At 36.9% G+C, this 14,189-nt stretch overlaps 5 protein-coding genes across 5 annotated transcripts; all 5 read left to right on the forward strand. All coding sequences in view use genetic code 12, as the record gives it.

Moving 5' to 3' along the window:
• Positions 1–110: 110 nt before the first annotated feature.
• DASC09_013070 (uncharacterized protein) lies at positions 111–1,355 on the forward strand (the record flags this gene model as incomplete). Its single annotated transcript, XM_064994910.1, has 1 exon — positions 111–1,355. One exon carries the CDS (start codon positions 111–113, stop codon positions 1,353–1,355), a length of 1,245 nt encoding a protein of 414 aa, XP_064850982.1.
• A 1,900-nt stretch (positions 1,356–3,255) lies between these two features.
• On the forward strand, positions 3,256–4,749 carry BRE5 (Bre5p; the record flags this gene model as incomplete). The annotated part of the gene is made up of 1 exon (XM_064994911.1): positions 3,256–4,749. The coding sequence occupies one exon, from the start codon at positions 3,256–3,258 to the stop codon at positions 4,747–4,749; it is 1,494 nt and encodes a 497-aa protein (XP_064850983.1).
• Positions 4,750–6,067: 1,318 nt separating this feature from the next.
• On the forward strand, positions 6,068–8,764 carry HSP104 (chaperone ATPase HSP104; the record flags this gene model as incomplete). Its single annotated transcript, XM_064994912.1, has 1 exon — positions 6,068–8,764. The coding sequence occupies one exon, from the start codon at positions 6,068–6,070 to the stop codon at positions 8,762–8,764; it is 2,697 nt and encodes an 898-aa protein (XP_064850984.1).
• Positions 8,765–9,144: 380 nt separating this feature from the next.
• DASC09_013100 (uncharacterized protein) lies at positions 9,145–10,701 on the forward strand (the record flags this gene model as incomplete). The annotated part of the gene is made up of 1 exon (XM_064994913.1): positions 9,145–10,701. The coding sequence occupies one exon, from the start codon at positions 9,145–9,147 to the stop codon at positions 10,699–10,701; it is 1,557 nt and encodes a 518-aa protein (XP_064850985.1).
• A 197-nt stretch (positions 10,702–10,898) lies between these two features.
• Positions 10,899–12,212, forward strand: WRS1 (tryptophan--tRNA ligase WRS1; the record flags this gene model as incomplete). Its single annotated transcript, XM_064994914.1, has 1 exon — positions 10,899–12,212. One exon carries the CDS (start codon positions 10,899–10,901, stop codon positions 12,210–12,212), a length of 1,314 nt encoding a protein of 437 aa, XP_064850986.1.
• Positions 12,213–14,189: the final 1,977 nt, after the last annotated feature.

Below are 14,189 nucleotides of genomic sequence, written 5' to 3' on the forward strand. Positions count from 1 at the left end.
TCCTAAATATATGGCGCTGAGTCGATATATTATGTTGACTGTTTTATATTCTAAATTGTTTTGAAGAAAGTGATACTATAATAGCCAAAGTTTAAATACAGCAAAGTGTCATGGGCTCATCATTGGAGTATTTTTCCAATAAGGTGAAATACAATATCACAAAACTCAAAATAGAAATAGCACATCTAATATACAGTCCAGGGTCTGATATCAAGAATATACAAAAGAATAAAAAGAAAGGAGAGTTCCTAACAAGCTTGAGATACGATCTTAATCAAGAAGGGAGTATAGATGACAATGGAAGTAATAATCAAGTATATGATGATAGCATCAATGATATCTTTGAGCCACAAATTGACGCCAGTGAAAATGATGCATTTCACAATTTCTCTAGTGTTGTTGAATCAAATAATTTCATGTCATTAACAGAATATTCAAGAAATTTTCAAGATCATCAAGCTGAAGCAACTGATTGTGAACAAGGTTCTCCAGAAAATGACAGTTCCAATTCAACTGTGATACATTTTACACAGGACCCTGATAATAAAAGTGATAATGCGTTAGGCTCAGAAGAGAAGAAAATGAAGGACTTAGTAGATAATAGAAAGACTTTCTCTAGAGATTTTTTCATCGGATTCAAGAGAAGAAAATTCCATTTAGTTAAAATCGTTCCCTCGCCAATCATGGAAAATAATTGCGAGACGGAGTCTTCGTCACAGCTCGGCGCTAATAATCACGGCGTGTCAAAAACCTTGCCTTCAGCAGCAGTATCAAGAGTAAATAACCAAAAAGATCCCTCTCCAACTCAATTTTCAATATCAAGAGAGGTTTTACACCCAAGAGAGTGCATATTATATGGAACTAAAGAAGAAGTGAACAAAGAAAATAATGAGGAATTCCGGTCTTCAGAAAATGAGGGTTCCTTGCATGCCCCTAGGCTATCCGTTGGTATATACACTAGCCCCAAAAAGAATTCAGAGGCAGATGGTAAACAACATGGACGAAAGGTTTTAGATGTACTTGACAGTGGATTTGTATCCGAAAAAATATCTAAAAAAGGTGGATGCGACGAAAAGAATACAAATGGGTCAGACGCTTCAAGAACCACAAACCTCTTCAAAAGGAAGTTGCCTTCCAAACAAAATAGCTCAGGAAATTTGGCTAGTAACGTAATGGCGCTGAGGTCGCTCAATAGTTTGGAGTATTGTAAATCTATTCCAAGATCACACTATAGTACTAAAACTATCGGAAGTATGAGAGCTGCTATGCACCATGAGCAAATGTATGACTATAGTGATTTAATTTCAGGCTACGCTTTTGATGAAAGCTCAGTTGAGTCGGAGAGAATTTCTTAATTATGTTTAGTCTATTAGTATGTGATTCACAACGAATGAATTAGACATTGTTAGTGCTTTTTTAAATAATCACCTTCTTCATCTTATGTATTCTTTCTTACCATATATTCAATGGTTCTTGTAGTTCTTAACAATTGCAAGCAATATAATGATGACCATCCACAAGCTATTTCATAGTTTAATGAAATCAGCAAATCATACTTTTAATAAATACACAATAGAAACTAGTTGAGCCTCCCACAGTATATACTTTATACTATATAGTACAATATATATCATTATTAATAATTGTTTCACCCTACTTTAAATTTTATCGTGTTAAATTATTTTGTTGTTTATTATTATCTATATTCTTTATTGTTATTACAAGACATGAAACAATCCTACTATTATTGTTCATTTAATATATTTACCTTCTTTGGTTTATCACTGTTAATTCAGCCTAGTACAAGTTGTTAAATACGAGCCACTTTTTTGAGTTGTGCGTTCTATCAGATCATTAGAGAACAAGTACGGTGATAACATCTGATCTTCTTATCACATATCTAACGCGAAGATCGAGTGAAGATAAGTATCGATATAGGATTAAGAAGTCAACTCTTCATCCCTTCCCTTTTCTGTTGTCATTTCACCGTCTCACGTGAAACCGGCAATAAAATGGGCTTATGTACTACACCCTTTTATCGTTGATAATTCTTAACCCATTATTATGTTAACTCATGATGATCAATTAATTATTCACCCATTTTATTTATACTAAATAATCATATACCTTACTGTGGTTATACCTTCAGAAGTCAGTGTTATAGCAAGTTGTTATATCCAGAACCATTCGTTGAGTTATGAGTTCATCAAATAGCTAGAGACTAATTACTGTGATTGCTATTTGACTTTCTTACTACTATTATTAACTCGAGATCAGCGAAGATAAGTATTGTTATAGTATAAGGAATAACCCTTCATCCTTATTAGTATTATTCGCTGTTACACGTGACTACTTACATGTATGTATACCACTCCTGTGGTTTTGTTCTCTCTCAAGTTAATCGATTATTAACAAATGAGTCAACTACTAATCATCCTCTTTATTGTGAGTGATACATTGCATAGACAGTGTGTTTTGGACTAATAATACATCGCAAGGATATGTCGTGAATACAATACAATTTTATATCCATCTTCCCAGTTGTCATGGAAGAAATGAACCGCTGATTGAGGAGCTAGCTACCATACGACATGCACTGCACAGTAAAGGTAAATAACTAGTGAGAAGAACAATTAAATACAAAATTTACAAATATATACTTCTTTAACCCAAACACATAGACTATGCTGGTATTCCGGGTCCAATTTTGCCATAGGATCTGTCCAAGTAAAAAGGACGCAGTGCGCGTAGATCGAACTTTCCGTGGTGTTTTGATGCAAAAAAAAAAAAAAAATCAGTGGAAAAATTTTGGAAAGTTGAAAGATAAAAGCATTTATAGTTAACCAAAAGGGAAACCACAGCACAACCTTGTTCTGGACTTACAGCAAAAGACAAAAAAAAAACCGTCTCCTGGGTTTTATTTGGAGATTCATATTCTTCTGTTAATTTCTCGTTCTCTATTTACACAGATTCAAAGGTGGGTTTTTAATTTAATTTAATTTAATTTAATTTTTTTGTTACTTGATCAGTTGGGAACCCTTTTCTGTCTTTCAGTATTTTCCTTGCCTGACCCGCCAAAAGTAATCACAAACTAACATAATTGCCTGATAGATTTGACTCTTTGTTTTCAATTGTAGAGATAATATCATAGTTGATCTTTATTATTATTCGTTTTTTCCTCGTTGAAAATTCATTTATTCCATTTCCCAATTTGAGTTGGATAACCAACAATTTTTCCTGATTCCATTTCTTGCCATGTCCACTGCGCCAACTAACAACAATACCCAATCAGATGACAACACACTAAAAGTGACTAATGAAATCATTGGTTGGTCTTTCATCAGATACTATTATGAAAATTTATCATCATCACCAGCCGATCTTTATTTGTCTTACAGTGTCGACGCCCAAGTTGTGCATGATGACTATGAAGCATTCTTGGTAGAAGAAAATCAAAAGTTGATCGAAGTCAAGGCCAAAGGTGCTGCTGATGTTAAGGAGAAGATTTATAGCAAAATGTCCGCCGAAGATAATTACAAAGTCATGGTTTCTCATGCCGATATCCTCGATATAGGTTTGGGGGGTACTTCCAAAACTATTTTGATTGTGGTTTTGGGGGAGATTGCCAAAGGTGATTCTCCAGCCTTTAACTTCTCACAAACATTTACCATTACAGCAGTTCCAAATAGAGAAGTTTATGATGTGACCAATGACGTGTTTAGATTCATTCCATTGGATGACGAAGCTAGCTTCGAAGAGACAGAAGATGTTGCAGCAAAAGAAGATAAGGTTGAAGCTGCTGTTGCCGTCGCTACCGAAGAAAAAAAAGAGGAGTCAGACAAGGAATTGGCTAAAAATATTGAGGAAAAGAAGGTTGATGAGCAAGCCGCCGCAATTACCTCTCCTGATCCTGTTATCGAGTCTGATGGTATGATTGAATGCGAAAAGAAGGAACTGGTTGAGGAACCAGCAACTGCTGACTCCACCATGGATTCCACTGAATGTATTGATGAAAAGAAGAAGGATACAAGCTCTGCGGCCACCTCAGTTGGTGACATTTCTACAGCGGCTACTTCTGCTGTTTCCACTCCTGGTAAGAATGAGGAACCTCCATTCCAAAAGACCACCCCTACACAGAAGAAGGAAACCGTCAAAAATGTCGAGAAGCAATCTTCTTCTACAGCAAAGTTCTCTTGGGCTGCTACTGCAGCAAAGGGCGCTAATGAATCAAAACCACTTCAAGAAGAAAGCAAGCCAAAAGCCAAACAATCTCAATTACAACAACCAAAGCAAAAAGCTGCTCCAAAGAATGCTGAAACTTCTCCAGTTGTGAAAGATACACCTAAGGAAGCTATTAAAGATGATGGCTTTGATGTAGTTTCTAAACGTGGCGCCAAAAATCAAACCAAGAAGGTGAAAAAAACGATTCAATATGAGTCAAATGTGACTGCTTATCCTGTTTACATTCGTCTTGAAAAAGTTAAGACCACTGATGCAGAGTTGAAGACTACTTTGGAAGCCAAGTATGGTAAAGTCTACAAGTGCGTTATTAAGGACAACATCGCTTTGGTTGATTTCTGCTCTGCTGATTCTCAAGAATCAAGCATTAAGGCGGGTCAACTTGAGATTGCCAATGGTAAAATCAAGATCGAACAAAGATTTTCCAAACCACAAAAGAAGCCTTATTTCAATCACATTAATGGTAATAAGAAGAAGCAGAACGGTGTCAAGACCGATAAATCTGCTTAAAGTGGTTTGTTATATTATAGCAAAAAAAATTCTTCTGCTCAATTTTTTTTTAGTATTATTCAACAGTCATCATCATTTTTTTCTTTTTTTTTTTTTGATTTATTATCGAAAAACAGTTATTGTTTACAAAAAAGATATCCCCGTCACATTCCCTTCTATCCTAACCCTCCAGTTATTTCATTGTTTTCCAATATTCAAGCCGATCCAAAGTTGAATTTGGATGAAGCACACATTCGTTGTTCTGTCTATATATTATTTCAATTGCTCTTGCTGCTCATCTATTCATTTACCAACCATTGATTCCATCATCAAAGAAAAACCAAACAACCTAAAGAAAGTACGGTGAACCTATGTTCTTTTGGTTTTCAAAAAGAGGAGCTTCTTTTTCAACATACACAACGGGAGACTCTAGTATAAGAAAGGAAAGAAAACAAATAAAGAAAAAACAAAAACAAAAAAACAAAAACAAAAAAAAAAAACCTATATAATTCCTGGCATAGTTTTGTTTCTTTGTTGCATTTTACCCCCCTAGTATTTATAGATCTTGTCTTTGTATAGTTGGAGAGCTTTCTATTGACAATACATGAGTTGTATGAAAATGATCAAAAATGATATATTAAGATTTGAAGGCTTTGTTTTTATCAAACAGTGTAAAGTAAGTATCACAAAATATTTTTTGAATTCCAACAATGCATGTTTTGGGAATCCTCAACATGATGATGATAACCAATGAAGCACAATGGTTTCTATTTTGCTGAAAATATACTGAAATACTTATAGACTAAATAGCAAAACAATTAATTGCTGGATACATTAAGAAAATGCCCAGCAGCAAGATAAGAGCATGATTTACTTGCGTGTGCACACACCGTGCTTTCCCATCCTTTCCGAGACGAGAGGTCGAACGGGTGCTTAATAGCACCTTTTACATCAAGGAATTAGCGGGATGGAATATGAATATACAGATTAAACTTCCTTTCCTTTGATATTTTAATGCTATTTATTGTCTATTACCCAAAATCATCTTTCCCCATTTTCGCACTTTCTATTGTGGGGCTCCCTCGTTTTTGTCGCATCATGTACCAGTACCGCGGGCCATTTCTAGAACCTTCTCGGCAATTCTGGCAGTTGCTGGGGAATTCTGGAGGTACAGAGAAGCATCACACACTTTCTCTCCAGACATTATATAAGCACGGCAAGGAGCCACATTGCCAATACACATTTCTACTATTTTTAATCATTAATTTTTTTTTGCTACAATAAATTCAATTGATAATTATTATCACTACAAATACAACTAACTATACTGCCCACAATCATGGATAACTCCAAGTTCACAGAAAACGCTTTGGATATTATTACCACTGCCCTTAAGTTGGCCAAGCAACAATCCAATGTCCAAATACTTCCGCTACATTTCTTGGGTGCTTTTGCCAACCCAGACAATCTTGAAGACGGAAGAATAACATATTTACAAACAATTGTTGAGAAGGCCAGGTACGACTGGCAGAAATTGAACAGATCTATCAACCAACTGTTGGTAAGATTGCCATCTCAATCATCACTTCCAGATGACCCTTCTTTGTCTTATTCTGCCAATGAGGTTCTCACAAAAGCTGCTAAATATATGAAGACCCAGAAAGATGATTATATTGCCCAGGATCATATTTTGTTGGCCCTTATTGAGGATTCGAGTGTGAAGAATCTTTTCAAAGAAAATGGTATAAAGGAAGATACTATCAAGAATACCATTTATGAAATTAGAGGCAATAAGAGAATTGACTCAAGAAAAGCTGATACCTCAGAAAAACATGAATTCTTATCCAAGTATGCCATTGATGTTACCGAGCAAGCTAGAGAAGGTAAACTTGATCCAGTTATTGGCAGAGAAGAAGAAATTAGGAGAGCTATCAGAGTTTTGTCGAGGAGAACCAAATCCAATCCATGTCTTATTGGTGACCCTGGTGTCGGTAAGACCTCGATCGTCGAAGGTGTTGCCCAAAGAATCATTGATGGTGACGTTCCAAATATTTTGCAGAACTGTAAATTATTTGCTCTTGATATCACTGCTTTGAGAGCTGGTGCCAAATATCAAGGTGAGTTCGAAGAAAGAGTGAAGGGAGTCTTGAAAGACATCGAGGATTCTAAGGATATGATTATTTTGTTCATTGATGAAATCCATATGTTGATGGGTGATGGTAAATCTGATGCTGCTAACTTGTTGAAACCAATGTTGGCTAGAGGTACTTTACACTGTATTGGTGCAACTACTATTACCGAATACAGAAAGTATATTGAAAAAGATGGCGCTTTCGAGAGAAGATTTCAAAAGATTGATGTTAAAGAACCATCAGTAAGAGAAACCACCGCTATTTTAAGAGGTTTGGCTCCAAAATATGAAATTCACCATGGTGTTAGAATTTTAGACTCTGCTTTGGTCACTGCTGCTCAATTAGCCAAAAGATACTTGACTTACAGAAAGTTACCAGACAGTGCTGTTGATTTGATTGATGAGAGCGCAGCGACTGTTGCAGTGGCAAGGGATTCAAAGCCAGAAGAATTGGACTCCAAGGAAAGAGAATTACAATTGCTTGAAGTTGAAATTAAGGCTTTGGAAAGAGATGCTAATACTGATCCACTAACCAAAGAACGTTTGAACCAAGCTAATCAAAAGAGAGCTTCTTTGGAAGAAGAATTAGCACCATTAAGAGAAAGATTCAATCAAGAAATTGCTGGTCACGAAGAATTAACTGCAGCCAAGAGAAAGTTGGATGAATTAGAAATTAAGGCCAACGATGCTGAAAGAAGGCATGATACCGCCACCGCTGCTGACTTGAGATATTTTGCTATTCCGGATATTAAGGCTAGAATTGTTGATTTAGAAAAAAAAGTGGCTGAAGAAGAAGAGAATGCCGGTGCTAACGCAATGATTCAGAACATTGTTGGCAGTGAACAAGTTGCTGAAACAGCTGCTAGATTGACTGGTATCCCAGTTTCCAAATTGTCTCAAGCTGAAAATGACAAATTGATTCATATGGAAAAGGAATTATCTAAAGAAGTTGTCGGTCAAGGTGCTGCAGTGAAGGCGGTTTCCAATGCTATCAGATTGAGTAGATCTGGTTTAGCCAATCCAAATCAACCAGCTTCGTTCTTATTCTTAGGTCTATCAGGTTCTGGTAAAACCGAATTGGCTAAAAAATTGGCTTCTTTCTTGTTTAACGATGAAAAGGCAATGATTAGAATCGACTGTTCCGAATTGAGTGATAAATGGTCTTCTTCTAAGTTGTTAGGAAGTGCTCCAGGTTATGTTGGTTACGAAGAGGGTGGTATTCTTACTAATGCCTTATCCCGCCAACCATATTCAGTGATTTTGTTCGATGAGATTGAGAAAGCTGCTCCTGAAGTGTGCACTGTTTTGTTGCAATTATTAGATGATGGTAGAATCACTTCCTCTGCTGGCAAAACTGTCGATGGTTCCAACGCTATTGTAATTATGACCTCCAATCTTGGTGCTGAATTAATTAGTGGCAGTCCACATTCTGTTCCTCCTCAAGATGTCAAGGACCAAATCATTAAAATTGTCAAGGGTCATTTCAGACCAGAATTCCTTAACCGTATATCAGAAACCGTTGTGTTCAACAAGTTATCCAAGGCTGCAATTGGTAAGATTGTTGAGATCAGATTGAAGGAAATTGAAGCCAGATTTACTGCCAACAATAAGAACATCAAGTTAAATGTCACCGAAGACGCTGTTAGATGGTTATGTGAAAATGGTTACTCTCCTGATTTGGGTGCTAGACCATTGAACCGTTTGATCCAGACTGAAATTTTGAATAAGTTGGCAGTCTTGGTTTTGAAGAGACAAGTTTTGGATAAGGAAGAAGTTGAGGTTAAACTTAATAGAGTTGGTAATGGTCTAGAAGTGGTACCAAATCACGAAACTGATGATCTGATGGATGTTGATGTTGACGATTGGGAAGATGATAATGATGAGGATATCATCGATCTTGATTGATCCACATATCTCATTTTAATTTTTTCTGTTTCTATTTTTCTGATTTTTAATTTTCTGATTAATTTTCTATGATTATATATTTAATATCTATATTTTTTTAAGTTTACATTTATTTATCCTTGTATTTATCATGCTAGTAATATGATATTCAGCTTTTTAACTGAATTTTTATGCACGGTGTCTTTGTGTCATTCTAACATCAATAAACCACAGCATGAGATGAGCGAAAACAACACTACAAAAATGAAAAAAAAAAGCCAAACAAACGCACAAATAACAACAAATTCAAGAGAATATCAACTGTTAGATATAGTATGGAAATCTTTGAATAGAGTGAATTGATCATTTCAAAGAGCATTCGGAAGCTGGGAAAATAAGGCATGGACTCGATTGGTAGGGCATTTTTCGAGTCTACCACTCTTTCCAACAGTGAAGTTGATGGTCCACTACAAAACTATCACCATAAAAGCAGGAACTATATTGAGCGCAATAATACACATAAGCGATTTAAAATCCTCTCCTCTTCAACAAGATATAGCATTCAAGGGCCACAAAGCAGTGGACCATTAGCTGCTTCAACTCAAGCAGAAATAGAAAGCCAGTCTACCCAATCTTCAGAAAGATCCCACGTGATATCAGAATTGGACCAGGATATAGGGTATACCATAGAATCCAATGCAATGTATGAACAAGCACCCTCTACTGAAGAGGAGCAGGTGATGAGGCTGATGGGCCCATTTTCTAAGTTCTACTATAAATTAACAAGAAGGTTATTGAAGAAACCAAGACTGGACAACGATTTATTATATGATGAGCATCAGTCATATCAAGCAAGTCCAGTTTCAGAAGCTGGACCAAGTAAGTTGCTGTTTCGTAGGGGGGATAGAACAATAACAAATGAAGGAAAAAAAATAATCAATGGCACTCCAAGCAACGCAATTATAGAAGCCGAAACACATCTTGCTGCCTTTCAACATTCATTACAGCGCAAAATTGATGTTTCTAGAAGTTTATATCAACCTCGGAGACATATTCATGGTCACCATAGACTAGCAAGTTTATTTTCATATAGAAGAAGAGGTGTCACCTATGCCAATGAGGATACGATCAGTGAGCATATACATGAGACAACACAAGTTAACGGTCCTAGCTCGTCATTGCCTGTCAATATGGATGGTGCAATGTTTACAAATAATATGGAAACACAACAGATAGGGGATGAATATGACGAGTCCGAAGATTTCAACGAAATCCTAGGGTCAGAAGAAGGATCGGAAATCTCTGAACAGAGACTATACTTTTGTCGCATGTTTTCACCAACTCAATTATTCAGAAACATCAAAAGTATTAGAATAAGCAAAGATCCCTCGAGGTCAGAAATTCCTGATTTTGGCGTTATAGCTGATGAAGCGCCTCTCAGCAATGATACTTTAGGAGAGCACACTGAAATTAACGTAGATGCAAACCATAGACCATTTGTCTCCACCCGTCTTCACTCATCAAGGGAACGGACTCGCGATGAACGGTCTAATCGGCCAGCCCTTGATGATGAAGAGCCAGAAGATCATGAAGAGTCAGCCAGAAACTCTTCCAGAAGATTTGAAACATCACATGAAGTTTTTCAACCAAGTACGAATTCAATAAGGATTCGAATAGACGACATCAGAGATGCTCAGGATACTAGTGTTCAAATCTCCAGAGTTTCAGATTTCAAGATATTGGAAGATACTATTTACCTTGAAGAACCAGGAAAAGATTTAGAATTAACATATTCTAGGAGCTTCAGAAATTTTGTTAAGCGCCTCAAGTTTAATGGAGCTGATCAACCAGTGATCACCAGTAATCCAAGGGTGGACAGGATAAATGATTGGTCCATTATGCTAGGATTAGGTAGCGAGAAGCAAGGTGGCACATCTTCAAATTATGGAGTAGGATAGATAATAATTGAAATATATAAATACTCCTAACAACTACAAATATAATCTAATGAATGCCCTTTGTAGTTCGTCATCGTTTGTCACGTGAATGTTCTTTGAATAATTTTTTGAGTAATTTTTTTACCTCCAAAAAGGGTACGCTGGATACCACTTCCTTAACCACAATCAAGCAACTTGAACTCATAAAATCACACGTAATGAGTGCTCCAGGGATCACAGAAAAAGTTGAAAAACTTGATATTTCCTCTAACAATACTACAAATGCGGCCTCTGCCCCTGCTGCTGAACAAAAAGTCACTCCATGGGAAGTTGAAGGTGCAGTCGTTGATGGTGAAAGTCAAGGAATTGACTACCAGAAATTAATTCAACAGTTTGGTACTAGAGCTATCTCTCAGGAGACTCTTGATCGTTTCACTGCAGTGACAGGTCATGAACCACATTTTTTCCTTAAAAAGGGTATTTTTTTCAGTGAAAGAGACTTCGGGAAGATTTTAGATCTCTACGAACATGGTGAACCTTTTTTCCTTTACACCGGCCGTGGTCCATCTAATGTGTTGCATTTGGGGCATATGGTACCGTTCTTATTCACCAAATGGTTACAAGAAGTATTCGATGCTCCATTGGTGATTGAATTGACCGACGATGAAAAATTTTTGTTCAAGCCAAACCTTACAATTGCAGATGTCAGGAAATTTGCCCGTGAAAACGCAAGAGATATCGCTTCTTTAGGGTTCAAGCCTGAAAGAACTTTCATCTTTTCTGATTTAGATTACATGGGGGGAGCCTTCTACGAAAACGTGGTGAAAACCAGTAGACAAATTACCACCTCCACTGCCAGAGCGGTATTTGGGTTCCAAGACTCAGACTGTATTGGGAAGGTTCACTTTGCTTCCATTCAAATCGCCACTGCTTTTCCATCGAGTTTCCCAGACGTTTTGGGTTTGCCACCAAAGACCCCATCTTTGATTCCTTGTGCCATTGATCAAGATCCTTACTTTAGAGTGTGTCGTGACGTTGCTGGGAAATTGAAGTACGCTAAGCCATCTCTTATCCATTCCAAGTTTTTCCCAGCCTTGCAAGGTCCAAGCACAAAGATGAGTGCTTCTGATGATACCAGTGCGATTTTTATGACAGATACACCTAAGCAAGTGACCAAAAAAATCAACAAGTATGCTTTCAGTGGTGGTAAGAGCACTATCGAGGAACATCGTAAGTTGGGTGGTAATCCAGAAGTTGACGTGGCGTACCAATACTTGTCATTTTTCAAGAGTGACGAGGAATTTCTAGAAAAGATTGCTGCTGATTATAGAAGTGGTGATTTGTTGAGTGGGGAGATGAAGAAGTTGTGTATTGATGTCTTGGTAGAGTTCGTTAAGAATTTCCAAGAAAAGAGAGCCAAAATCACTGACGAGGAGTTGGATAAGTTCATGAAGCCTCATAAGCTTAGCTTTTTCCAACAGGAGAGATTGGTTCCAATTAAACCTAGAGAAAAGAAAAACTCTAAGAAATAAATTATGTTCACTAGTTAATATTCTTTTTTTCATTATTTTTATTATTATTATTATTATTATTATTATTATTATTATTATTACTATTATTACCATGATTACTGTTAGTTATCGTTTTTATTTTACTTTTTGCTAAAATGTGCTTTCATACTATTGGTACTGCTCATGTTGTAATGTTGTATTTTGTAAGTGAGCTTTCCTGTTTGGAGATTTAATATCTATGCCTTCGGGGGTTCGTATTGTCGAATCAGCTTTGAAATTTCATCATAATTATTCGGATTTTTGTTGTTGACATCTTGATTGCAAAACGTTTGAATTGAAAAGAACATTTTGGAAATGCAAACAAAATGAAAACAGCAAAACTTTTGGGAAAAGAAGGAACTATCAGGATTTTTCGTAGACCTAATCCTATTAAAGTGCCAAAATAGCACTTTTTTTGCTAATGATATGCTCATCTGGATTACGTTTGGGCAGAATTAAGTGGTTAAGTGACAACAATTAGGACGCTTGAGGTTAAGCACTCATTTGGTCTTGTTGGGGAATAAAATGAGCACCTGGAGATAAATTTGGTATGGTTATCTGGAACCTGATAATTTACGAGGCAGTATACTTTACAAGTAATTGTTGATACAGGATGCCAGGAGTGTGATGTATCAAAGAAAATCTTAACAAGGGTGTTTGTCTTCATGTTCAGTTTCCCTTGTTCCTCACAAAAATAGCGGGGGGAGAACCAACGCACGTACTACTACAGCATCTCGCATCACAGGCAACTGATAGGAAGTGGAAGTGGAAGTGGAAGTGGAAGTGGAAGTGGAAGTGGAGGGGCATCGGATTGGGAGATGATTATTGCCAAAATGGCGGGGGAAAATCAGAGACAAAGAAGAACAACGGAGCTATTCTTGATGGTGGTTTAAAAAGCACACAATCTTCGATATTGAATAAAATGGGACAGCAGAATAATCTCTGTAGATTCCAGAATGATCGAAAAAGAAATATATTTATGGAATGAAAAAAAAAAAATGATAAGCATGTAGTATAGAACGTCGCTTGCACAAACAATAGAATAAAACACTGAGGGAGCCAAAATCAAGATCAAGGCTTTGTGGTTTGCGGGGCTTCACTATTTTTATTGTGTGGGCGTGATGGTTGCAAAGAAATGTTTGCGTCTGGCGCTTAACAAAACAGGATGATGGATGTATGTTGGACGGGAATCACAAGACACAAGCAGCGATCGTTGCATCTCACAAGATGGATATGTAATGATACTCAGGTAATTCTAGTCTTTTTTGCTCTCCTCTCATAATGCAATGGACCCCTCCTCTCTTTCCAAAGATTTTGCCTCTACTAGCTTGTCTATAAAAATATGTACTTTCATCGATATTTCACACCAACTCTTAATATCGATGGATGCAATAATAATTTGAATGGTGTTTCCCAATCATCCTTAACAGTTGCGACACGAGTGGGTACCTCAGTGTATCATCAACACCTCATTAGAAAATTCCACAACTCAACAAATGCTCGAGGTTACCACATTATTGTTTGTAGGAATAATGTATGTTAGCCATCGTATATGGGGACATACATGATGTGCCCTCATGCAGTACCAAACCTCAGCTCAGATCATCACAATCAACCGGTAAAGATAACAATCCCATCTTTTGTGCCGTGCAAAGAGATTTCTAAATCCAAGCAAAATGTGGAGTTTACAAAAAGGATAAGCAATGATAATATATCTAGTAACAAATTCTTCTTCTAAGGATTGCAGTTTTCGCAACATTCATTACTGGTAGCACTGAAAAACAAAAAGTAGAAACGCATAGCGATAAGCGAGAAGTGTATTGGAAGAGCATCACCAGAGAGCTAGCTTCTTCCACCAGGCTTACAATCACAGTATAATACCACTCTAAATACTTAGCTATCAGGTTGAGAAGAGTTCCTGGCAACTAGATATTGTCATATGTGCAAATTCAAAGGCGC

The sequence above is a fragment of the Saccharomycopsis crataegensis genome, assembly GCF_037102585.1.
Source record: "Saccharomycopsis crataegensis DNA, jcf7180000000073, whole genome shotgun sequence".
NCBI classification, from domain to species: Eukaryota; Fungi; Ascomycota; class Saccharomycetes; order Ascoideales; family Saccharomycopsidaceae; genus Saccharomycopsis; species Saccharomycopsis crataegensis.